Raw genomic sequence first — 23,850 nt, forward strand, 5'->3', positions numbered from 1 at the left:
ATACACGCACGATCAACCGTTCTTTCGAAATTGACTACTTTGCTTGATCAAAAAAAGTTTTATTTACGATTGTCACTCATGTTTAATGCACACACGAGTTAATGATTTACGCCTTGTAGCCTTGTTTGTGTCTGGAGAAGACAAAAGATTGCACATGTATTTGCGTAACCTTGCAGGTCATCACTTTCATTCGCTGCAAAGGAAACAGTTCAGGCTTTTTTCAATCTCGTTCCGTTCGAGAAACTTTATACAAAAGCCCTTTATTTTTTGTGTCTTCAGCTTCAGTAATGGGATCCGGTGCGGTTTGTGATTGTTTCCTTGTTTCCGCGTAAATAGTTCGGATCTACGTGCACCTGCGGAAATAAGTCGACTGACGATCACGTTTCGTTGTATCAACCGAGTTAATGATTGTATTCAGTGGACATCGTAAAGAAATTCTAATGCTGACGTTAACCGAGTTAATGATTGTATTCAGTGGACATCGTAAAGAAATTCTAATGCTGACGTTAACCGAGTTAATGATTGTATTCAGTGGACATCGTAAAGAAATTCTAAAGCTGACTTTTCGAACGTTAGCCCTTCGTCGGGATTTTTTCACATTACCAGTTCAGTTGTTAAATTCCAAATTATCTCGTAGTACACGCGCTGACGCAGCGCCACACTTTCTTGGAAATTGACGTCACGACTTCGACATTGACTTCCTCTCATTCAAGACTCGTACGACATCAGTCTTTTCAGGAGTTCCCTCGACGAACGATTTCTCCTTTCGACTACGACAATTTCTAGAAATTATTTCTCATAAGGAAAATAATGAGAACGCACTACGAAGAAGAAAATTCCACCATATCATCAAAGTGCACCGGACACCTTGTTAGTGTATTCGGCATTGGGGTGTCATCGCTTTTTTGCCTTTCTGGCATTTCTCTGAGTGCAGTTTTGGTCACATTTGTGATTTTGACTGAAGCATGCTCTAGCTGTCGATCCTTTCTCACCGATGGCCCGGATTCAGTCTGGATTTTTGCAATTACTGCAACGGCACTGTTAATAGTTGGCGGCTGTATAATTGTGGCATTAGTGTTCCGCGGGCGGAGACTGAAGACTCGACACATTCCATTTTCCAGAGAAGCTGTAATCTCAGAGAATCTTGCGGATGATCTGGAAAATTCCTCCATTCCTATCCTAGCTTATAATCATGTGCCTCACCAGATTTGGAGCGGTTTGCCAGACTACTTCACTGCTGTTCAAAATATTACCGCAGTTTGTTCATCTTCAGACACAGCCGCAATCCAGACGGACAGTTTCCCCGAAACTCCTCCACCTTCTTACGAGCAAGCGCTTGAAATGATGAACAGGCATTAAGGTGACTGCGTAAAAGGCAGATCGCATCCATAGAGCGTACCGCGAAAGACTACCAGACTCTGAAACTGCCGTAGTTATCCATTTCGCGCTTCAAGACTTGCAAAATGAAAGACTCCTAGCGCACATAGGTACACTACTCAAATTAATCCCTAGAAATATTTGTATTGGTAATAACATGATTTTGAGAGAGCAATTTGGTGTTAATAAGCACAAGTCAATTTTTCAAAGACAACGCAATTGGACGAGCCCATTGGGCAAGTACACTTTGTAGTCTCTACAAGTGCTTAATTTCGGCTAATCAAATGCGCGTAATTTTTTCATGCACATTATTAAGTTAATTAACTAAATAAGCTCTTGGACTGCGTCTACTCGAAGAAATAGGCCTTTCCAGCGGTTCTACCATCGGTGATGGTTACATTTTTAAATTTATCTCTCTCACTGGATTCAAGGAACTGGAACATATTATAGAAAATTTCGCTGGCTGACAAGTGAATTCTACGTTAAATTTCACGCGAAAAACCGATATCGCACAAATCGCGAAGCGATGAGTGCGATATCGGTTTTTCAAGTAAAATTTAACGCGGAATTCACTCGTCAGCCAGTGAATTTTTCTTGAATCGCGTAAATGAATAAAAATAAGAAAAAAAGAAAACAGTAATAAAATTGTTTGTTTTTATCCTGAGTGCTTCTTAGAAAGCCGTTCTAAAGTCAACTGTCAGAACTGTCATTGCGTTAGCGAATAGGCCAAGGTCAGTCGTGCACGACGTCGAAAACTTTATTTGGACCTTATGCTTGTTTTTACATTTGTTTTCAAACTTTTCAAACGAGCTTCACACTATCTTAAAGGACAAAAGTGGTATTTCACTGAATTCACAAGCCGTTTCTCTTTAACATCTTTTTTCAAATTTCCAAATCATTTGCTCGAGAAGGAAAATAATTTACACCTTTTACCTCTTTGGTGGCAAAACGGAAAGACATGAAGTGTCCAAGTGAAAGCAATGAAAGTTTAATATAGTGATTAAAGGTATTTATTTCTTCTTCTGTATATATGACAATCGACCCTGGCACTTCTTTCGTTGTTGCTTCTTCGTCTTGTTTGGTTGAACTTTCGCTTGCCATTTCCTGGGCCGTGTTCACAGGATTTTCTCGCTTTGATACGGAACTTGAGCACAAACGTTGTTGAGTCGCGGAAGGCAGCCGGAAGCTGGAAAGTTTGGTTTGAAATGCTAAGAAAAAGACCTTCCAGCTTATCCACTGGCGTTAAAGCGAGCCAGAATTAATTCATTTAATCTTCCTGTGGCTATCCGTGTCTCAAAAAGGTCACTGCTTCAAGTTAATGGTAGGTTCGAGTGGATGACTTCGAAATATAGTTAGCTGTTTCCGAAAGGATTCATTTTGCTGGTACTTGCGCGCGCATCGCTGACATAGCTGCACGAACGAATTGTATCGAACACTGAAATGATTTTAAACCATTGTTTCGCGTCCCTATGCGACGTGTACAACTGCATTTAGGCCATAGTAACGTTAAATGTAAATCCGCGAATCTGCGAGGTTTTCTGTTGCTATCGTTTAGTGTAACTAGAAGAACTTACATTCAACGGAAAGGTTTATTATCCTTTGGTTATTAACAACTTGTAGCATTACATCGTGTAGCAAAAAGTGAGTTTGTCTTTTTTAACCTTGGGTTCAAACTACTTTGAAAATTTCCAAAGTCAGACGTCTTGTTACATTTTTTAGTATCTCAGGATGAAATCTCTACTGCAGCCAAACTCGTGATCACACTTTGCACTGTATTTGGCTTTTCACTTTGTTCTGCAGAGGGTATGTCTTTTTCGTGAAAACAAGCTCTTGTTTGGTAGTTCGAAAAATGAGCCCTCAGCCATAATTCTACTTTTTCCGAGGATCGGAGAGTGGTGGACAAATCTCGTTCGATGTAAGGTGCAAGCCACCCTTGATGATATCTTTTTCCGGCTTGATCGATGAATGGCTTTGAGGCCTCATTGATATCTGCGTTTGGCCATAGTTCGACTTTTTCCGAAGATCTTAGAAGCAAAGGGATGTCGTGTCCAATTTTATATTCTTGCAGTAGCTGACAATTTTCAGGTTCTTCGGTCGAGAGTTTTCCGTTTCCGTTGATTCCCGTAGCATCTTCGTAAATAGCCGAGCCCTGAGGGTCACTCATATTCTGCGGCGATTTTCAGTTGGCAAGTAATTTTTCATTTCATCAACGAGACTATACTTCGAGCACTTTTAAATGGAAATACAGCATAGAGTTACCGAGCCAGTTTTTGTGGTGCTTCGTCACAATAATCAAACAAAGATCGTTACATGCGTGAGCATTGCAAGTGTCGTAATAATCATTCGTGACTACATGACAGCGAAGTAAGAACATAACGACTAAACACGACGTAATTCCTTGGATCTTGCTGTGTGGTCTTAAGATTGAGGGGACGTATTTCGTAAGATAGTACGGCATTTGAACGGAAGTCTTATTCAGAGGCAATTAACTCAGTCCAAAATTGTCACTCGGCACTGATGGAATACTTTGGCCCGGCGTGTCGGTGGCTAGTGTTGGATATTTATTAAACCGTGAGGCTCCACATCGGTGAAAAGTTGTTAAATATTGCAAAATTTATCTGATAGCTTCGGTCCTTACGTGTTTACTGCTCTTCTGATAACATACCCTAATCTTTAATGTTTTTATTTAAATAATTATTTGCCTAAGGCGAAGGAAGTCGGGACTGAAAGAGTTATGCTTCATAACATTTAATCAATCACACACCAAGGTTTCCCACAAGGACAAAGGTCAAACAACCTTGCACGGCTTTAAAACGATTTTTACAACATAATACTGCTTTGTGATATTATGGTCTGGCTCACTGTAGAGTCTGTGGCTCAGTGAGAGCATCGGAGCACAGAACCCGAAAGACTGACGTTCAATTTCTTAACCCTTTAACTCCCAGATCAATTTCTTAATTGTCCTTGCTGTCAACCATACAATTCTTATAGTGATAGATCAGAGAATTAGTATTGGATCAACTAATTATCCCCAAATTGATATTTTTCTTTATTCTCATCGCTTATCTGGTTGATATTGTATTGATCTTGTAAGGAGAAATTCTGTCTTGGTCACTCATGGGAGTTAAAGAGTTAAGGGAACTCAGCTTTTTTTTGTCCTACGTTCGTGAAGAGACGAACAAAATACATCTTTCTTAAAGATTCGTTCTGTCAGCCGGGAAATGTCTTTGCAACTCTTTGAATACTTGTTGATTTACTCATGACACGCCTCAAAGTCAACATCGCGTGATTTCTGGCGTTTGGTCTTTTTTCGATTATTTTCAGCATTTTATTTTAGTTTTGCCGGTCAACAGCTTTGTTTCATTCGTGGAATAGTTCAAATTTGAAATGGAACCGGAAATGTGCGAGAGAAACACGCCGTTTTATCTAAAAGAGCGCAAACTTACGCTAATATTCAATCATATCAAAGCATAAACATGTTTTAAAGCTCTTTTGTTAAACTCGATTTGAAATTGTTTTCTACATGGAAGCTGCTTAAAACCGATATTTGTCGACATTAAATTTAACACACTTAAAATACAAGTTAGTGACTACTTGAAACCTATGGAAAATTCAGTTTTTAAGTTCTCTGTTTCTCATTTTCACTGGGTAAAACCCGTTTTAACTAAATTTGTTTTGCTGGTGTGAATGGGGTACAAGATTAAATTTTAAAAAAAATGTAGTCAAGGTATGGAGTTTCTCATCCACCCTAAAAAGCTTTTCTTTACTCGATTGCTTTACTTGGACTCCACTAAAGATGTCCATCGGTCAAACACAATCTCTTTCCATAACGTGGATCAGGGAGAAGCGTGTCATGGCTCCGATAGAATCCTTATTTCCCTGCTTCTTTCGAATTCGCGTGTGTAGTTGAAACGGTTCATTGCTTCCGTCAAATTGAATTGAAAAAAAAGAAAAGAAAAAAACCCGATCTACAGAGGTGAAAGCGAACACTCGATATTTTTTTCTCATCCACGATATTTTCATCTCATCCACAAAATCAAGAGCGCAAACTTCAGCCAAAACTTGATTTACTGTAGTTTATAATGGTAGTATGACCGAGTGGAGCACAATTCGGTCTGTAATCATACGAGTGATTTACAAAATCGGACGACCGCGAAGAGGGAGTCCGATTTGTTTATCACGAGTATGATTTCCGACAGAATTGGACGACAAGAAATCCTGTTACCAATTAATCGTAACCATTTCAATTTCCGAAAAGACAAATACACCTAGAACAAATATATCCAGTAAGAACAATGTCTTTAGTTAAATATTCCTCCATTTTGGAAATTGCCTTGTTTTTCTTTGGATAGATGGTTGTTGCTATGGTTATTGTGATCAATTCTGCGATTGGTGGATTTAGCTGAGTGGACGTAGAATGATTGGCTACTTCAACTGTCCGATTACAGGTGTCCGATTACAGCAAACTGTCTGATTACAACTGTAAAGAGTGATTAGTGAAAAATGAAGCAGCTGATGCACCAATAACATTTGAGGAAATTGTAATGGTTATGATTAACGATGAAAAAAATACTAGCATCTAAAAGTTATACTCGCAGTGAAAAAAGTGGCCAAACGTTCGCGGTTTTAATCCACCTAAGAAAACGGTCGTGGAAAATTGATTTTAATGATTTGCACTCGAGGAAAAAATAAAATCAAGAGCTGTATCATAAGGAAAACAGTTCCTTGCGAAGAAATCCTTCATTTACTAATTTTTAATCAAGTTTTTCAAACTCGTACTAGTTTGTCCAATGTATACCTTCCTTTAGGTTCACAGCGACTCAAATTTATCAAATCCATCAACCTCTCCATCTTTGAAAACCAAAATCTTTTCACAGTCTCTAATGGTGTTCAAACGGTGTGCTATAGTAATGACAGTGAAGTCCTTCAGTTTATCGCGCACTACTTTCCAGATGGTTTGTTCCGTTTCTGGATCCACATGGGCAGTAGGTTCGTCTAATATGACGATCCTGCTTTTCTGCAGCAACACACGAGCCAAGCAAATCAACTGCCGCTCCCCAACACTGACATTTGCTCCATCTTCCATCAACTCGTGCTCCAACTGTCCTTTCAAATTTTCTACAAAATCTTTCAGCTGCACATCCTCTAGAGCTTGCAAAAGATCAGCGTCTTGATAATGCTCCAACACATCCAGATTACTTCTCAACGATCCACTGAAAAGGACAGGATTTTGGCCAAGAACAGAGATGCATCGCCGGGCCTCTTGGATGTTCATCTCGTTTATTGGGACATTATCAATCATGATTTCTCCATCAGCATCAGGCATGCGCAAAAGAGCTGCTACAAACGATGACTTTCCTGCACCTGTGCGGCCAGCAACGCCGATTTTTTCTCCCCCTTTGATGCTTAAATTTATATTCTTTAGCACTTGAGGTCCCCCTGGATAGTAAATCAATGATACATCTCTAAATGTGATACTCCCTTCATTTGGCCAGTCTTCCCGGGGGAGTCGCTTCACTTCGTATCCAGGCTCAGAGTCAAGCCTGGTGTAGGTGATGATTCTTTCAACTGAGGTCATATAATTCTCCACATCAGAGGTTGTTCTGACACAGTATTGAAGCCAGGTCAGCGACTGAATGGCGTAAACAAAGGAAAGCCCAGCAAAAGCTATAAAGGAAACATTAACCCTTTAACTCCCAAGATCTCATTAGTAATTCTCCTTACTGTCTGCCATACAATTCTTGTAATGTTGGTTCAGAGAATTTGGTATCGGATCAACTAATAATTCCTTAATTGATATTTGTCTCTATTCTCATCACTTATCTGCTTGATATTGTATTGATCTTGTATAGAGAAATTCTTTCTTGATCACTGGGCGTTAAAAGGTTAAGAAAGTAAAGAAAAAGAAGTAAAGAAGCATTTAAAGTTGAAAATATGAAATAATTGATCCCAGGGAAAACATAATTCAAGTTGATTAATCGAGAACTACGTGTAGAAAGCAATAATATTTGTTTAGCTTACCGGCATTTTGAGCTGTTAACGCGCCTGCTACAGTGGCTGCACCAACCAAACAGGTAGCCATAAGATCAAGGCGTACACCGAGCCATCTGCCGCTCGCCTTCACCAAAATATATGACTGGTTATGAATATCTTGATATCTGCGGAGGACAATACGAATATTTCACTCAGTTCTGATCAGCTGCAGGCCTGAGTCAATTTGGAACGTGATTCGGGTAATCAAACTTTAGATCGAAGTGGTGTTCCCAGTGGTACTTGGCTTTCAAATACATATTCAGAAAACAGAAATGAGAAAGGAAGACGTCCAAGTAAATGGGTAAATGGGATAATAATAATTAATTAATAATTAATTAATTATAATAATAAATGGGATAAATTTAAAGCCAGGGTAAATGGAAGAGAAGAAATAGCCTGCTTTCAAGCTTTTGTTTTACACTGGGTACAAAGCAAGCCACGAGGGATTTAGGAAAAAACATCACGCATCCTGTTCTGAAGACGTTAGCTCTATCCTTCTTTCTTATATCAAGGCTTGCTCGCAAAGAGGACCGAGCAAAAAGCTGAATGTTCGGCAAGGACTCCAATAAAGAAAATTTTAATCTCCCTTTTTCCTTTAACTTTCCTTAACACAAAGGCGTCCTCTTGCATTTAAATCTAATTTTTAACTAGCACTCTCTTCACTGACCCTCCTACAAGCAACATTGCCTACAACAAAACCCAGTCACCAAATACCTGTAAAATGTATCAATAAAATCACTCTGTCTTCCTCTTGTCCGAATTGTGCTCAGTCCTCTCACTGTCTCTGAGAAATGAGAAAAGACTGGACTGCGGCATATTGACTCCAAACGTTTCAGTTCTCTGGCACTCTTCATGTAATACTTCGAAATGTACACGAATAACACGGTCAGCGGAATAGCAACTAACAGAAGCCAGGGATTTGACGCAATTGGTATGAGTACAGCAGCACACATCAGCAAGAGAATTTCCACCGCCAACAGAAATGTTTTGGGTAACAGTTCGTCCGCACAGCCTATGTCATTAGAAAAGCGATTTAGGATTCTTCCGGCGGGATTTGAATCAAAGAACAGAACCGGAGCTTGTAAAATTGCCACAACCATTTTGTCGTGAAGACGATCAGCGCATCTCAGACACACCATAAGGAATCCGTATGCTCGAACGACAGCAAATATAAAGCATGCAGCCACCAGCATTCCATAGATAGCCAGATTTGTCTCATCTCTCTGCTCATCTGGGGTTTGCTTTATGAGAAAAGGAAGCCACAGATCAGGAGCAGCTATCACAACTAAAATAGATGCAAAACAGAAGGATGTTAGAGGATGAGTTACCTTTAACAGATGGAACCCAAGCCATTGCGATCACCATGAGGTAACAAACACGTAATAACAAAGTTTTTGGTAGTTGATCAATATCATCACGACTTACCTTGCGTGATAATACAGAAACAGAGCACTACAATAATAACTAAGGGATGTAGTCCACTTCTTAAGTAGTCCCAGTAGAGCTTGAATGTCACCACTCCAACTGCACGATCTTCTTTGGACATTTGGAGACACTTTCCTTCATTGAAAAGAGGTGCTCTTCTTCCACGCTTTCCAGTATTTACCGAACTTGAATCACTATCCCAGCCAAGGCTCTCGTTCAAGTCACTATTGTCATTTAGGGATGTTTTATGGAGCGGGTTGATGGTTGAACTAATAATGCCTTTTTCTTGCAGCTCATTGAAACGTCCCTTTCCCAGCAAGCGCCCTTTGTATATCACAATCACTTCATCGGCATCTTTCATGTGTTGTTCATGATGAGAAGTCAATAAACGGGTTTTGTCCCTTAGCAGCTCTTTGATGCATTTGTCAAAAATATGTTGTCCTACTTTCGAGTCAACAGCACTCAGCGGATCATCTAATAGATAAAGATCTCCGTCAGCGTAAACTGCACGAGCTAAACTCACTCTCGCCTGCTGCCCTCCACTCAGTACCTCGCCACGTTCTCCTACAACTGTTAGGTCACCGTCAGGAAAGTGCTGAATGTCTTTCCTGAGAGCGCAGGCCTCGAGTACGCAGGCGTACTTGGTTTCTACGTATGGCTGGCCAAATAAAATGTTTTCTCGTATAGTTCCAGAAAAAATCCATGCGGTCTGTGGCAAATAGACGATCTTTGCTCGATTGGTTATCGTTCCACTTGTTTCTGAGATTTCTCCGGCGATCACTGACAGAAGAGTGGACTTTCCACTACCCACTGGCCCGGTGATAACTGTTAAACTTTTTGACGGTGTGATGAACTCGATGTCCTGGAGAATGAATTTATGTTCACGATCAGTTCCTTTGTATGTTAAGTCTGATACTAAAAGTGGTGATGGCCTTTCCATATCTTTTAATTCGACAGCAGAGAAATCAAGGTCCGTATTCTCTTTTCGTTTGACAGAGTTAATCTCGGGGTCATATCTGTCCTCTTCATGTTCATCTTCGGAATTTCCAGGCAGTTGGTCTAAAAGAAGAAAGTCTTCGATTCTGCCTAAAGAAACATAGGCATCGTTTGCTAAGAGGAAACCAATAGCCATCTCATTGCAAGTACTTCGCCTGAGAATACCGACATAAGAAAGGAGCACAAAAACATTCACAGGTGTGATGGTCTGACCAGTCAGCATCATAGTGAGGACTGATACCAAGGTTGCCATAGCCTGTACACTGAACAGCAAGCCATCAACAGTTGACTGAAGAGCATTCTTCAGATGAATGGCGCTAATCTCACGCCTAAAAATAATAATTATATAATGGTTAGTCCAAGTTAGTAGGAGCTTAAAGTTTATGTCTGGGCTTTGGGACCCCTTAGTACCCGGTACAAATTTTGATGCACACTGTAACATATAAGGCGCAGAGATCAAAATTTTCGTAGGACGCCTTAAAAAAAATGAAGCCCATTTCCAAAAGAAAATGTAGAAGGCTTATATGTCAATACCTTGTTACTCTAATTCAGTCACCACGTAAATAAGCTGAAAATCTCGATAGTACAACCACTAACTTAGTTTAAGAGATTCAACGAAGGAAAGGCTTTTTTTTTCTTTCAGTGCTCTGCCCTTACTTTCGTATGTCGCGAATTTTTTCTTGGAATTTATCCTCCCACGCATGCGTTTTTATGGCACGTATCCCTGCAACCACCTGACTCATCAGCGAAATGCGTCGATCGGACACAGCCGCTGTACGCAGACGCACTGCAGCGCTGGCATAGGATAACTCAGCGAAATATGGAACAAGTAAGAGGAGGAAAATGGCTGCCACGATGGCTTGCCAGCCAATCATGAAACCAAGAAGAGGCACTACCACCACAATTTCGAGGACGTTGAACGGTAATCCAAAAAAATGTGGGAAAGTTTGATTCTCCATTCTTTTAACATCATTAGATATCAGGTCTAGGACGTGCCCTGTCGTAAATTTCTGAAGTGTTTCTTTGTTTAGAAGAAGGCTCTGCAAGAAAAGAAAGAAACCCAACATTTTAATAAACTGAAAATGACTCTGGCAAGCTAAGCTAGTGGTTTTGGCGAAAATGAGGTCACTTAGTTTCCTTCACCTAGTATCAATGAATTTTGGAATACCCCGCGTTTATAAAAATTTTATGTTTTTCACATCAACGCACTGAAGCTCAGTTTATATTGTCGAATATTAGGTTTTTTCTTTCGAAATATGGTATTTTGAATACATTTGTGCTACTTCCAATTGACCCAAAATGTCACTGACAACAGGGAAAAGTCTATGATATAAATTACTGTTGGACAGGAGAAAAAGCTGATAAAGCGTACCACATCTTTCCCTCTTTATTATCTGTGATCAAACAATCACCACAGCTACATGCCAACTCTGCTAAATTTTAATAACAACAGAGATAACTCTCTCCCTTCTTTGCTCTAGAATTTCTTCAAGCTCTGGATTTGCCTTTTTCATCTAAGCCTCTTAATCTAGTGTATGCTAGTAAATACTCTGTTGGTAAGTGTGTGTGATACGAGTGACTAACCTAAGTTGTCATAGTGAAAACGAAATTGAACAGAATGTTTGCCGGAGTGTACTTACCGTACGGTACACCAAACCTCTTAAGGCACTGCTAATTCGGATCCCAAACAGCTCAGACCTGTAACCTTTATGATGTAAACCGAAAGTTCCAACCAAAGAAATGAAACATAAACCCAATGCGCAGATATAGTAAAGAGGATTTTTTTCTGTTTCAGGTGACATTAAACTGGAAACAAGATATCCAAGAAACAATGGATAAAGTAGAAGATAAGTTGAACATAAGCCTTGCCCGAACACAATAACCAAGAGATCGTCAACGGAGAGCATCTTGAATAAGCATTTCCAAAGCTTAGGTCTTTTTCCATTTTTCTTGCTTTTATCTCTCTCCTCGTTCCAAATTGCCTGAAGTTTGTTGGTCAAGAAGAAGGCCGAGTCATCCTTCGTCAAGGGTAAAAAGTCCTCCTGATATAAAGGTCGTTGAGCACCTGTCTTGAAGATACTGTTCATCCATTGATAGAGAAGAGCGGACAGATAGCCGGCTTCTTGGGATTTTTCTTCATTTTCGACTCTGGAGTTTTTCCTGTATCCACTTCTCTGTGTCATTGGGATCTAATCACCACAAAATCCAACCACCTAAAAGATAGGAGTGTCTAACGTCACTTCCGGTTTGCGACATCATCTTTATATATCGAACATGCATCTTTACATCGCACATTGTGTGATGAATCACACATGTTTCAGCAAAACGGAAAGTTCTTTCGTTTTAAATGTCTTTCAGGCCCAGATCAGACGTCGTGCTACTGCGGTGTCGAAGTTGATTCAGAAATGAAGTTCAAGAAAAGCACGGCGTCTGTTTTAACCTCATCGGCAAGCTCTGCCGTGTTACACGACTCTGGCGCGACAGCGATTCAAACGTCCTGCCTTGTAAAACCACGCCGTGAAGAGAAAAACGCTTACTCAATATTTGTCACGCAATATACGGCTTCGTCTAACTGCGTTGGCCTTTAGTTTCAATTTTCAGCAATCGTCAAGAGTGACTTTTGACCAAAAGATAATCTGCGGCAGGTATAGTAAAGCACCCAGTGATTCTGTGTGATAATTGAGTTGAAAATCCGCCTGGCTTAATTACAATTGGCCATTTTTTGTCCCCGTTGCACGTAACAACGTTATCTGTTCCAAATATTTTTATTATCTCTCCCTTGAAAGCTTATTTCGATTACATTACAAAGCCATTTGTTACAGTAAATAAAATTTTCTTTATAGGACCTCATTGCTGTCCTTATTCTGTTAGAAAAATTGTCGCTGCCTAAATTTAAATAACGCTACCTGAGTAAGAATTTAGAGACCCACAGTACAGTACTAAGTTTACGCAACGTTACACTTGGGGATGTAAGCGTCTTGTGGGCTGTTTTGACTTTTTGTAAAATGAGTAGGATAAAGGTTAGATAAGAATCTAGCACCAAACAAAGTATGTCACTGTAAGGACAACGTTCACAGTGAGAGCAATTCGATGAAGCCGTATCTTGCGTGACAAATTCTGAGTAACTACGGGCGCTTAATTTGCATAAATGTATGACGTCAGCTGCAAACCAGCAATTGCATAAAGTCATAATTTATGCATCGTGTTTTATTCGGCATTTTACATGCCTCTGCCATGGCTAATAAAATTCATAAGTTATGTTTATATATTTTAGCGGTATTTCGTTCTTACGGGAAATTACGGGTTGCGTTTTCAGTACGACAATTTTGGCTAGATAAAGTTGGAAAAGTCCGGAAATTCAGTGAAAACAGTTCGTCTTGAGTTTTGCGAGTTAAGAATACACGCTGTTTTCATCAGAGAAAACAAGCGATTGTTATCTAGACTATATGACCGGAAATTCACGCCAAGTTATAATACCACGTTACATACCTATAACTTGTCCTGGTAAATGCCGCAACCGATCGCATCGCGCGTAGTGACAGACGCCTGCCATGTTACTTACCAGACGCTCTTGTCGTGGCTCAGTTTGCCTCGTGGTTTATTAAAGTTCGGAAAATGGCTGACGACTTCAATAATGCTTCCCGTTTTTACCGATTTACCATCCCTACGCATCGGTGAGGACCACACTTATTTCATGACACTGGCGTACAGAACCGGTTCAGCCAATACAGCCAATTAATCGCCACTGCATTTTATGCCGCATGTTTCTCCCGTGCCAAGTTCCGAGGCGCGCACAGGTGAAAGCAGCTCAACATTAATCGGTGACCAGATTGGTCCGAAAATCAGCACAAGAGAGGTCATCAAGAACGCTTCGTCTCCCACAATTTTTGAAATGTGCGCGCTTTTGTAATTTGAATTGTCTGAGTCAGCGGGTTAAATTTTGGGTCAAATTTTCTGGTGAAAACAGATGCAAATATTGGTCTGTAAACAAACGCCTATAAAGAATGTTCAGCCAGTTAATCGGCCTAGTGAAAAACGCAATCACGAAAACAAATCCCGAATTTTGAACGACTCCGGCTCGTCTGAATTAGAGTCCTGCCTCTACCGTGCCAAGGTCGAAGCTAATTCCAATAAGTCCGGTTTGGCAAAAGCACTTGGTCTGAACTGGGCCTCAGTTTTACTGAACATCTTTAGTTTTATAGATGTCTTCAGCTTCATCAGACATATTGAACTGTATCCTCGAAATACGCGCATTTTATATTTGTCCAAAAAGGGCCTCCATATTGATCAGTGCCGCGTAAAGATATAGTTTACCTACCTACATTTTAACTTGAGGACAGACAACAAGCAATTGCAGCTGAACAAATTGCGTCGAAACGATTGTGCATGATAGATGTTCAGGCCAGCAAGATTTGTATCATAATTAGGTCACCCTTAGCCTCACTCCTGTTCAAAGGCTTGGCAACCAAGCACACGACTGCAAAATGGACTATTGTGCATTAATTAATTTATTAATCACGCACTACTTTCCAGATGGTTTGTTCCATGTCTAGATCTACATGCGCAGTGCGTTCGTCTGATATGACGATTTTACTTTTCTGCAACAACACACGACCTAACTCGAGTTGGTTTCTTTATTTCCACTTGCTCTAGGTTGGTATCTGGAACAACCTCAGAAAATAAATTATGAAATATAGGGTTAAAACAGCTTGCGTCAGACCAAATGGTCAGCAACTGCATGACAGTTTTAAGTGAGTGAAAATGAAGTGTATATATTTTTTCCACTGCCGGTTGTTTTCAGTTTGCGTGTATAGTTCAAACGTTTGATTGCTTGTGTGGCGCCAAGCAATATAAGCTATAAAAACAGATCTGATGAAGAGAAACTGAAAATTCGATATTCATGCCCCATTCGCGCTCTTTTAATTACTAAGCGAAATCGCGCACTTGAACTTTACTGTAATTATGATAATTATGTAATTATGATAATAATAATTCATAATGATCAAACCCCAGTACGTAAAGCAAACAGGGATAAAAATAGCCATTATTAGCGTTTTCAATCCACATCAGCATAGTCTGATGGGGACAATTCGCAGAAAACCTTTTTTGACGCGAAGTTGTAGGACACAACGCTTTAATCCAGATCAACTCGTGATTGTGTACAACATTCAGATTACAAACATGTCCACCCTTCCACCATGTGTTGTCTCAAATTGATTTACGCACAGGCGCCCAAGCTCCAGCTGTGAGATGATCATCTTGCGAAATAAAAGTGATGGCGAAATTATAAGAGTTTGTGTGGGAATATTTACGACCGCTCTTATGAATAAAAAAGAGAAGCTTCTCTTATGTAAATTTAGAAATAGTAACTCGCTAAAATGGGCTCTATTCAACATAGTAAGCGGTCAGATAGCAAGTGATAAACTGTGGAAGTAAGGTGAGGTATTTTTATTGAGAATTTGACATTTTTTTAATTCTTAAGAGCGGTCTTGAATATTCCCATATAGACTCATAATTTCGCCATGACTCCTATTTCGCAAGATGATCATCCCACAGCTGGAGCTTGGGCCGCCTGTGATCTACGCCTACGGTAAAAACTGAACAAAGAAAACCTACATTGACAACACATCGGGGTAAAAGGAAATTGCAAACCTCACACTTACACATTCTGTGCGATAAACGTGAGAAAAGTAACAAAAACTGTAACAAACAAACATAGAAATCGCAGTCCCCGACACGAAACTACTTCTTAGACAAAAACCATGTACTATTGAGCCACGTGACCTAATCAATATCAGTTCGTTCATTCGGCCGCTTGTCGGCCCCAACATAGTTAATTATCTATTCTACTAACTTTGATCCAGCAACGTCTCTAGAAAAGTAAATAGAACAGTGTGCATCTACTAAAAATTAAATGAAGAGTCTACCGAGGAAATAACAATTCCTTGCTAACATTTTCTTTTTTTCTGCGATGTTCATAGTCCTGTTACCCAGATTTTGAAACTAGAGCTATTTAATAAGAAGAATCTAATACCTCTCCATCTTTGAAAACCAAAATTATTTCACAGTCTCTAACGATACATCTCTGAATGTGATACTTTCATCGTCTGACCAGTTTTCCGGGGGAAGTACGTCATTCCACTTTGTATCCAGGCTCAGAGTCAAGCTTAGTGTGGGTGATAACTCTTTCAACTGACTTCATGTATTTCTCCACATCAGACAGCGACACTTTTCTGACGGAGTACTGAAGTATGGTCGCAGACTGAATGACATAAACAAGTGACAGTCGAGCAAAAACTGAAAAGAAAACATTTGAAACAATATTTCCTATTGATTAGGAAGATGCTGAAGACCAGAAGTACAAAAACCGCCAAAGATATAACTTTTAATCATTATGGAAGGTTGCTGTTTTAGAATTGTGATCGGTTATCAGCTGATTTACTTTGCACTTTCAAGGCAGCTTACTCGTCGTTCCTGTGTTATTGGACGAGTCCTTTGCATGCAATGTTGGATGCACTGACTTGACATCCATAAGCTGAATGGAAATCAAACCCGTTTATTTGAGCACAGTCAAAGCAGTTGGGCTGAAATTACAAAAACATTGATGCGGAAGTAAACTGAATTCGTTGTCGGTTGTTGTACGGATCTAGAAAGAGTGTTTTAGAGTTGAAGGATTTTAAAGTATCAAGTCTCGTGAGCCTAGTGTCTCATAAGCGCGAACGAAGGCGGGACGAAGGCTTCGTCGTGGTGGTGCTAGTCTCTCGCGACACTGTGACCGTGCATCTTTCTAATTTTAGTCCATACATTGAAAAATAAATATTGCCTCCGAATCTCTTCCTGTCAAACGGTTTTACTGAAAGATGAATTTTCACAAGAATTTGAATATTTTTTACAGAAAAACAGCCCAAGGGGTACTGCTAAGATTTTCCGGTGGGGTGGAGGAGAGAGATCGCAGTTTATAGAGTTTCTGCGCACCCTCCATGGATTTTTTTACATCGCTGCTCTAAATGACTCTCCCCTCTATCCCCTCTGTCTCCCGCCCCCCTCCCCCCTCCCCCCCATGGTCCTACCACCTATGAGGAAAATAAGCTTTCAAAGGGCTCTCAAACTTCATTTTAATGTCGTGGCTCTTCTTTCAAATCTTTATTGTTGTTGCCACTTTCTCTTTAACGTATGCAGTTAGACAGCATTTCATTATGGTATTAGTGCAAGTTTTGATCAAAGGATTTGACTTACTTAGTGGCAGTATTTCCCTAATCGAACTCGTGATCAAAAGTATTTTGCGGAACCAGTTCTTTGTCTGACTAAACTATTGCACTAATAAAACTAATTACAAAAAATTGAATCGATGATTGTACCATATACAAAGCCTTAATACCTTGCGCTCTCAGGAAGTTAACAAAAATAACAGGAATAGGATGTCAGCGTTGTGTTTGATAAGCCTTTTGTGATCGTCTCAAAAGAAAACAGTTAATCTTTTCAAATTAAATGACACGAGTCGGGTTTAGCACGAAATATGATGCTGGTTAAAATCGAATTTAACCGCAATTAACCTCATACGTGATCCTTTTCTGAGGAAATAAAAACATTTTGAAATAAATCTTAGAATATGTAGTGAGATAAAATTCAAGTACTGAAGCCTTATGGTATCCTCAATATGAACATATCCACCGTCATGATATGTTTTGTTCTTCCCTCCCCTTTCATAGAACTTCGCTCACGCTGGAGAAGATTGCCCTCAGACAGCGAAGTAAGTCAGCTGGGTTAGACCATATTTCAAAGGATACCGATATCATTTAGTCTTTCCTGAATAAGTCAAAATTCCGATAAACTATCTGCAGGAAATCTATTTTCGGTAAAAGTCAGTTTCTTCTGGAAATTTCTAACGAGTTCCTTTCCTCAAATTTTCGCTTGTAATGAGTGTAAGTGGTGCTTGACTTTTTTCAGCAACGACGAACAGCAAAAACAAACTTACGTATTGTTCTTGGTTTCCCTAAAATCCTTCATTCAACCAAGCAGAAAAATTACAGTTGCCATTTCCCAATCATTGCAAATATTATAGTTGGGCGTGAAACCTGCTTACAGTCGACAGCAGTAATATCATTTTTAGCCGTTTCCTGTAAATGTCTAATCCTATCTTCTTCTAAAACGTGCAATTATGTAGCCACTAAAACTAAACTCATAGATAAACAACCTCGTGCTCGTTCAAGATGAGTGATCAACTTTGTTCACATCAGTTCGAGATTGACAGCACAGTAAGTGGAATTAGGAAAAAAAAAATAAGTTAGTCAGTCTGAGAGAACGGTTAATTCCTCGAAGCTATTACATCCATGTTTTCTAACATATGCAATTCGTTTTATCATTTGCGGTATGAGTTAATTGTGGGCCTTTATTGAGTACTCAAGGTATTTCGCAAGTTCTACGTGAGGACGCGCATGAGTGGGTTTTACGTCAATGACAGGATTACCTGACACTTCCGACAACGGTTCACTTCAGAATTTGTTTATGATCACGTAACGTCAATGCGAACAAATTTTGGCCATAAAATTTTTCCAAGAAGGAAAGAACACAAGGACAATACAGTTCTGTTAACTATTAGCCTCAAGTCATGTCTGAGACAAGTCCGAGTCGACGATCGAGACTTCTACAGGTTTTTCGTAAGCCAAAATTCTTAAAAGGACTTCACATCTTGGCAATAGTTCTCGGTTTTCTATGCATTGGCGGCTGTTTTGTGCTTGCAAGTCTCACGTACATTTTATTTGGAGACTGTGATGGCTGTGAGATGGAATCAGACGATAAAGCTATGGTAAAAGTGTTGAGGATTCTAGCTACCGCTTCTTTCCTATTAGGAATTCTCTCAATTGCTTTGTCACTGTGCTGTAAAGGAACACCTAGTAACAGTCTTACTCCTCAAGTTGTGGTTTCGCAGATACCCGAAGCAGATTTAGAGAAATCGCCAGCTCCTGTGCTAGCTTATAATCACATTCCTCATCGGCAAGCGTTTGATGCCGAAGATTCGGCGATGAGTTACAATTTGACTGAATTTGTAGCAAATACGGATAATATAGACGAACAAGGTGCGTATAATTCAGCAAATGCGGGATTTTGGACGGAAGAAATTGATGGACCTGTTACACCGCCGCCAACTTACGAGGAAGCTCTTGTTATGAAATGGCCGGTTGTAACTGTTAAGGAAAACAGTTCACAGAACTCAGAGGAAACGGTCTCTTTCAACACGGGATTGTAGAGGAAAATATTCAAATTTACAGACATGAGAGAACAAAAGCTCGCAAACCAAAGCTCATTAATCTCAACACATTGACAGTTTGATAAAGGTTACTCACGATGGTTTCACGCGATAAATATAATTGTTCCCTTTGTCATCTATTTTTTATGTTCTTTGTAAATATTATAACTCTATTTAATTATCATCTAGCAGTCGATGTTAAAATACCGCGTGAATTTCTTGTACAGTTTGAAAATATAATTATTTTTGTTAAGGTCGCAATTTTGCTTCGTTCACACACATACAAAAATGTATATATACATATTACCTTATGCTATTGCGTGGCTAATATCATGCTTTTGATATTGTGTATACATACTTAGTATGAATCGCGAAAATTGTTCAACAAAGAAATAAATGTTATATAATAATTCGACATTTCTTGGTTTATTTCATCACAGACAGAGCTCACGAAACTGCAACTCAAACAATTCAACAAGACAGCTTTCATATAATTTTTCAGAAATCAATAGAGCAATACCAGATAAGTAGAAACTGAAACTGAAAGAGCTCTTCAGATAAAAAAAATCAACAGAGCAGCAGAGACTAGATAAAGTACAAAGTACATTATTTTCATTTGGGAGTGGAAACCACAACATCACTGAGTGAAACAATACAACTCCTTTTACCATCAATTAGAACCTTTTCAGTTGTAATGCAAACAATCCTCACCATTACACCTTACCTAAATTGGACTTTTACGTATCCATATAAGAAATATTGGTCTTAATAGCAAGCCAGTATGTTGGACCGCAAATAAGTTACGAACAATAAAATATAAATGATGAATTGAACTGTCCACCACATCCTAAACACCAATTAATAGACAGACTACACAAGACACTAGAATGTCTGATGAACAGTTAATGAAGGAACACTTCTTGTAAAATCCAGATGTGTCAAATTTTAGGATTACTTTGAATTTATTAAACCCTTATGCTCTAACAGGGAGAATTGGTTCAACAATCAAGAGCTTGTTTAGTTGGTGGTCAATTTCTTTATTCTCATGATCTAAGTATATGATTTACAGGAGACAAATTAAGGAGAAATTAGAAGCTAATCACTATTAGGGATTGCAGGGTCAAAGTTTGAAAACCATTGCCTGGAAAACAAGAGTACTGTTTCTCATATCATAACTCAAAAACAACACAGGAGTAAAAACAGAAAATATCAGACCTATGCATTGTGATTTTCAAGCCACTGGCAAAATATGCAGAAAAAAAGATGAAATCATCAGTTTCCAAGGAAACCTTTGAATCTTACACGCCCCTTAAAATTTTTTTTCCAATATAAGGGGAATTTGGCTGAATCTTTTCAATTTTTACGCACTCAGGATGTTATGTATGCCCTTGACTGGATAAGTACTAATTCACCCAGTATATGATGTTGGCATGTAACAGGAAATAATCATTACGTATACAGAAACGCATTTGAAAGGCACTTGAGATTACAAACCCTTATACCACTAGCCCTTCTGCAATACCTTTACAAACAAAGAAACAATTCTTAAGTTTCACTCCTTCTCACCACACAAAAAAAAAAAAATCTTGCTGTTACTAGGCAACACTAGGGTCTCCCATAACAGCGACAAAGAGTCAATTTACCATGTTGCCTTCTGCACACTAGCCATCAAACCTTTGTCAGCATAGTGACGGAACATCATTCTTGAAACACGATATCGTCCAACAAGAGCCCTCCCTCTATCAGTCAAAACACAACGATTGCGAACTCTTGAGATTGAGCTGTCCCTTGGCAGTTTTTTCAGATCTTCAGCAGCTTTCTTGCGAATAACAGAAGGTAAAATATCATTTTTCTTTATATATCTCAAGTTGGTGCGTTCCATCTCATACTCTGCGTACAACTCTCTTCTCCTCATGTCTCTCCTTCCCCATTTCTTGAGGTAGTTTGGTTTCAAATAAAATTTATCCAGAGGTGTTGAAGTCTTGAATGACCTTGCCCAAAGACCTTCAGAAAAGAGCCAGATAACAAAAAAGAGAAGTTAGTCCTGCTTTTAACCCTTTAACTCCTAAGATCTGATTGTTAATTCTCCCTTCTAGCTGCTAGACATTTCCTTGTAAGTAAGTTGCAAGAGTTTGGTGTAAGATCAAGATAACAACTTTAACCTGATAAGTTTGAATATTCTCATGACCTGTTTGCTGGATAATGTTTAGATATTATAGGGAGAAGTTACATAGTAATCAATTTTGGTAGTTAAAGGGTTTATCAACAAAAATCAATACTATTTTATTGAAGGATATTGATAAGTGAAACTTAACAATGAAAAAAAAACACTGACCCACTGATATGCTCTAATCGTATTCATCATTATAAACCCTTTAACTCATAGCATGTACATTCTCCCAAAAAATATCCATATAGTATCCAGCAAACAGATAATGAGAATACTCAAAGGTAGAAGTTGTAAAAATTGATCTTACATGAAATTCTTGTCACTGGTTGACAAGATAATGTGTAGCAGTTAGAGGGGAATCAACAATTATATCTTGGGAGTTAAAGATTGAAATCTATAGATAATCAAAAGCAGATTGTGAAAAAGTAAAACTCAGGCATTCATTAGATTTGATTCTAGCAGACACCAATGGTGCTAAGTCAAAACAGAATGCGATAATTTCACTTTTCTGCATCAAAGAATATCACCACTATCCCCTTTCTGTTTAATCTTTCCACAACAAACAGATCCTTTCCAATTGAAAAGAAATAGTGAAGAGCTATGTGTGTCCAAGGAAAAAGGAGAATCAAGGAATCCATTAACTTTTCACACCCTATAATCAGTATGCATATTCTCCATACTGTTCTCTATATATTTCCTAGGGTGCAGACAAGGAGAATTTCTTTCTGAATCCAGGGCTTCTTTAGCTGGTGATCATTTCCTTTATTCTTGTAACTTTAATGTTTGACTCTGGGGTGGTAATGTGAGGAGAAATTAGATGCTATTCACTCTTAGGAGTCCAACAGTTAACCCTTTCACTCCCAAAATCTAATCATCAATTCTTTGCACTGTCTAATGTAAATTCCCTGTAATAATATACATGAAAAAAATTATGCACTTCTGATTGACTGAAAATTAGTGCATTCTCATGTAACACAAGTGCAAATTACGAATAGTGTTTGGGCATTTTAAAAATTGTCTATCTTGGCCTACTGTAATTATTTTTTTGTGTACATTATTGACAAATAATAAAATGATTTTGAATGCAATTTGGTGTAATAAGCACTTGTAAATTTTTCAAAGACTACAAATTGCACTCATCTGACAGGCTCATGCAGTTTTGTTGTCTTTGAAAAATTTACTATAGCTAACTAACACCAAATTGCACTCAAAATCATGTTATTACCTATAACTATTCTGACACTTAAATCTAATGAGTTGCCAGTACCATATCTACCCTTGTTTTTAACCAAATTTTTCAGAAAGAAAGTTTTCACCACAAAAAAGACAAGTCAAATCTTTGTACAATTATTTATTAAGACAACAAGAACAAGAAATATACTATACCATTAACACTGATATCTTTTGCTACTTAGTTATTTATAACCAATATCGAAGCTCAGCAAAAATCTACATTGTATTTACAAAAAATCTAGTCTGCTCTGCAAACTGGATAATTCTGAGCTTTTCAGAAATGGTGTAGCTTCGACATATAACCATGATAAGTTTTGTTGCCATATCAAATTTATAATTGCTTGTGATTACAATAATATGGTGTGATTGTGATGTCTATCTACATAGCTGTTTGTTATACTCTACTAGATTTTTTTCATGGATTGAAATTGCAAATTTTTCATAGGTAGATTATTTGAATCAAGCTAAAAAAGACCGGTTCCTATGAAACTTTTGTTACTTTCTTTGTTGTCCTTTTAACATATACAAATTAGGATGCACCTGACAAATAACAGAATCCATGTATAACAAGCACCACAATGTTGATGGTTATTTTTATAGAAATAAAGTGCGTATTATACACAGGTAAATACAGTAATCAGACCTTTGTGTTGTGTGCAGAAGGGGCAAACATTGCAAGTTGCTATAGGGAAAATATATGGCAAAAGAGTTGTTTTAACATCCAAAAAATTAAACATTTTGATGAGAGATCAACACTTTTCCACTGCTGCTTTATCAGAAATGGAATTAAGCAATGTTGATATGAGGGAATTGGAGGTAAATATCCACCACTTTTACTGAAACCAGGGTGAATAATTGTTTTAGTATATACCACCAAAAAATTAGTTTATTTCTGGCAATATACCAAAAAAGTGGTTGGATATTAAACATTTGACTCGCAATTTTTCTCTTTGGCTGCTCGGAAGTGAATAGCATTTGCTAATTACTTCCGAACTGACCAATCAGCTCATGCAAAAGGCATTATTTACCTGTGTGGTATATACTTAATTTTTAAACCGGTAAAGCAATACTTTTACATGTTGAATTTTCAAGAATTCCAAGCAATGTTAACCGGTAATAAGAGGTACTACAGGCGGTAAATGTTACCGGTTATTGCCTGAAAAGGAAAACACTGGTTAAAGTTGTCTTTGTTATTAGGGTCTTAAATGGATATTTACTTACCTCCAGAAAGGACCGATTGACATACTTTAGGAAAACTGTACAAATTTCCAACCAAATTCAAGCGACTACACAAAAACGCCGCCATTTTGATTTCAAGAAGAGTGGACTAGTGAAATCGAGGCTGTTATTGCATATTCATTTTGTATCA

At 38.5% G+C, this 23,850-nt stretch overlaps 3 protein-coding genes across 5 annotated transcripts; 1 reads left to right on the plus strand and 2 right to left on the minus strand.

The window, feature by feature from the left end:
* Positions 1 to 4,155: 4,155 nt before the first annotated feature.
* On the minus strand, positions 4,156 to 18,061 carry LOC131768406 (ATP-binding cassette sub-family C member 4). Of its 3 annotated transcripts, XM_066160515.1 has the most exons (8): positions 17,807 to 18,061; positions 15,866 to 16,128; positions 11,472 to 12,044; positions 10,489 to 10,871; positions 8,836 to 10,160; positions 8,125 to 8,695; positions 7,399 to 7,535; positions 4,156 to 7,044 (listed from the first exon to the last, which is right to left on the minus strand). In XM_066160515.1, exons 3-8 carry the CDS (start codon positions 12,012 to 12,014, stop codon positions 6,188 to 6,190), a joined length of 3,816 nt encoding a protein of 1,271 aa, XP_066016612.1. In that variant the 5' UTR covers positions 12,015 to 12,044; positions 15,866 to 16,128; positions 17,807 to 18,061; the 3' UTR covers positions 4,156 to 6,187. The 3 variants fall into 3 exon arrangements, with proteins under 3 accessions (XP_066016612.1, XP_058940125.2, XP_066016613.1); XM_059084142.2 differs by lacking the exons at positions 15,866 to 16,128; positions 17,807 to 18,061 and adding an exon at positions 14,150 to 14,293; XM_066160516.1 differs by lacking the exons at positions 15,866 to 16,128; positions 17,807 to 18,061 and adding an exon at positions 14,154 to 14,284.
* A 157-nt stretch (positions 18,062 to 18,218) lies between these two features.
* On the plus strand, positions 18,219 to 19,493 carry LOC131768404 (uncharacterized). Its single transcript, XM_059084140.2, has one exon. It carries the CDS (start codon positions 18,440 to 18,442, stop codon positions 19,076 to 19,078), a length of 639 nt encoding a protein of 212 aa, XP_058940123.2. The 5' UTR covers positions 18,219 to 18,439; the 3' UTR covers positions 19,079 to 19,493.
* Positions 19,494 to 19,748: 255 nt separating this feature from the next.
* Positions 19,749 to 23,823, minus strand: LOC131768405 (uncharacterized). The gene is made up of 2 exons (XM_059084141.2): positions 23,703 to 23,823; positions 19,749 to 21,082 (listed from the first exon to the last, which is right to left on the minus strand). The coding sequence occupies exons 1-2, from the start codon at positions 23,785 to 23,787 to the stop codon at positions 20,718 to 20,720; spliced, it is 450 nt and encodes a 149-aa protein (XP_058940124.1). The 5' UTR covers positions 23,788 to 23,823; the 3' UTR covers positions 19,749 to 20,717.
* Between the last annotated feature and the right edge of the window lie 27 nt (positions 23,824 to 23,850).

Source organism: Pocillopora verrucosa, chromosome 13 (assembly GCF_036669915.1).
Source record: "Pocillopora verrucosa isolate sample1 chromosome 13, ASM3666991v2, whole genome shotgun sequence".
Taxonomy (NCBI): Eukaryota; Metazoa; Cnidaria; class Anthozoa; order Scleractinia; family Pocilloporidae; genus Pocillopora; species Pocillopora verrucosa.

Excerpts from the sequence above, each read along its gene's own strand:
- LOC131768405 (XM_059084141.2), bottom strand. The coding sequence starts at position 23,787 with ATGGCGGCGTTTTTGTGTAGTCGCTTGAATTTGGTTGGAAATTTGTAC. Across the intron at positions 21,083-23,702 it reads TCAATCGGTCCTTTCTGGAG|GTCTTTGGGCAAGGTCATTC; the intron begins GTAAGTAAATAT and ends TCTTTTCTGAAG.
- LOC131768404 (XM_059084140.2), top strand. The coding sequence starts at position 18,440 with ATGTCTGAGACAAGTCCGAGTCGACGATCGAGACTTCTACAGGTTTTT.
- LOC131768406 (XM_066160515.1), bottom strand. The coding sequence starts at position 12,014 with ATGACACAGAGAAGTGGATACAGGAAAAACTCCAGAGTCGAAAATGAA. Across the intron at positions 10,161-10,488 it reads AAAATTCGCGACATACGAAA|GCGTGAGATTAGCGCCATTC; the intron begins GTAAGGGCAGAG and ends TATTATTTTTAG. Across the intron at positions 8,696-8,835 it reads TTTCTGTATTATCACGCAAG|TTGTGATAGCTGCTCCTGAT; the intron begins GTAAGTCGTGAT and ends CATCTATTTTAG.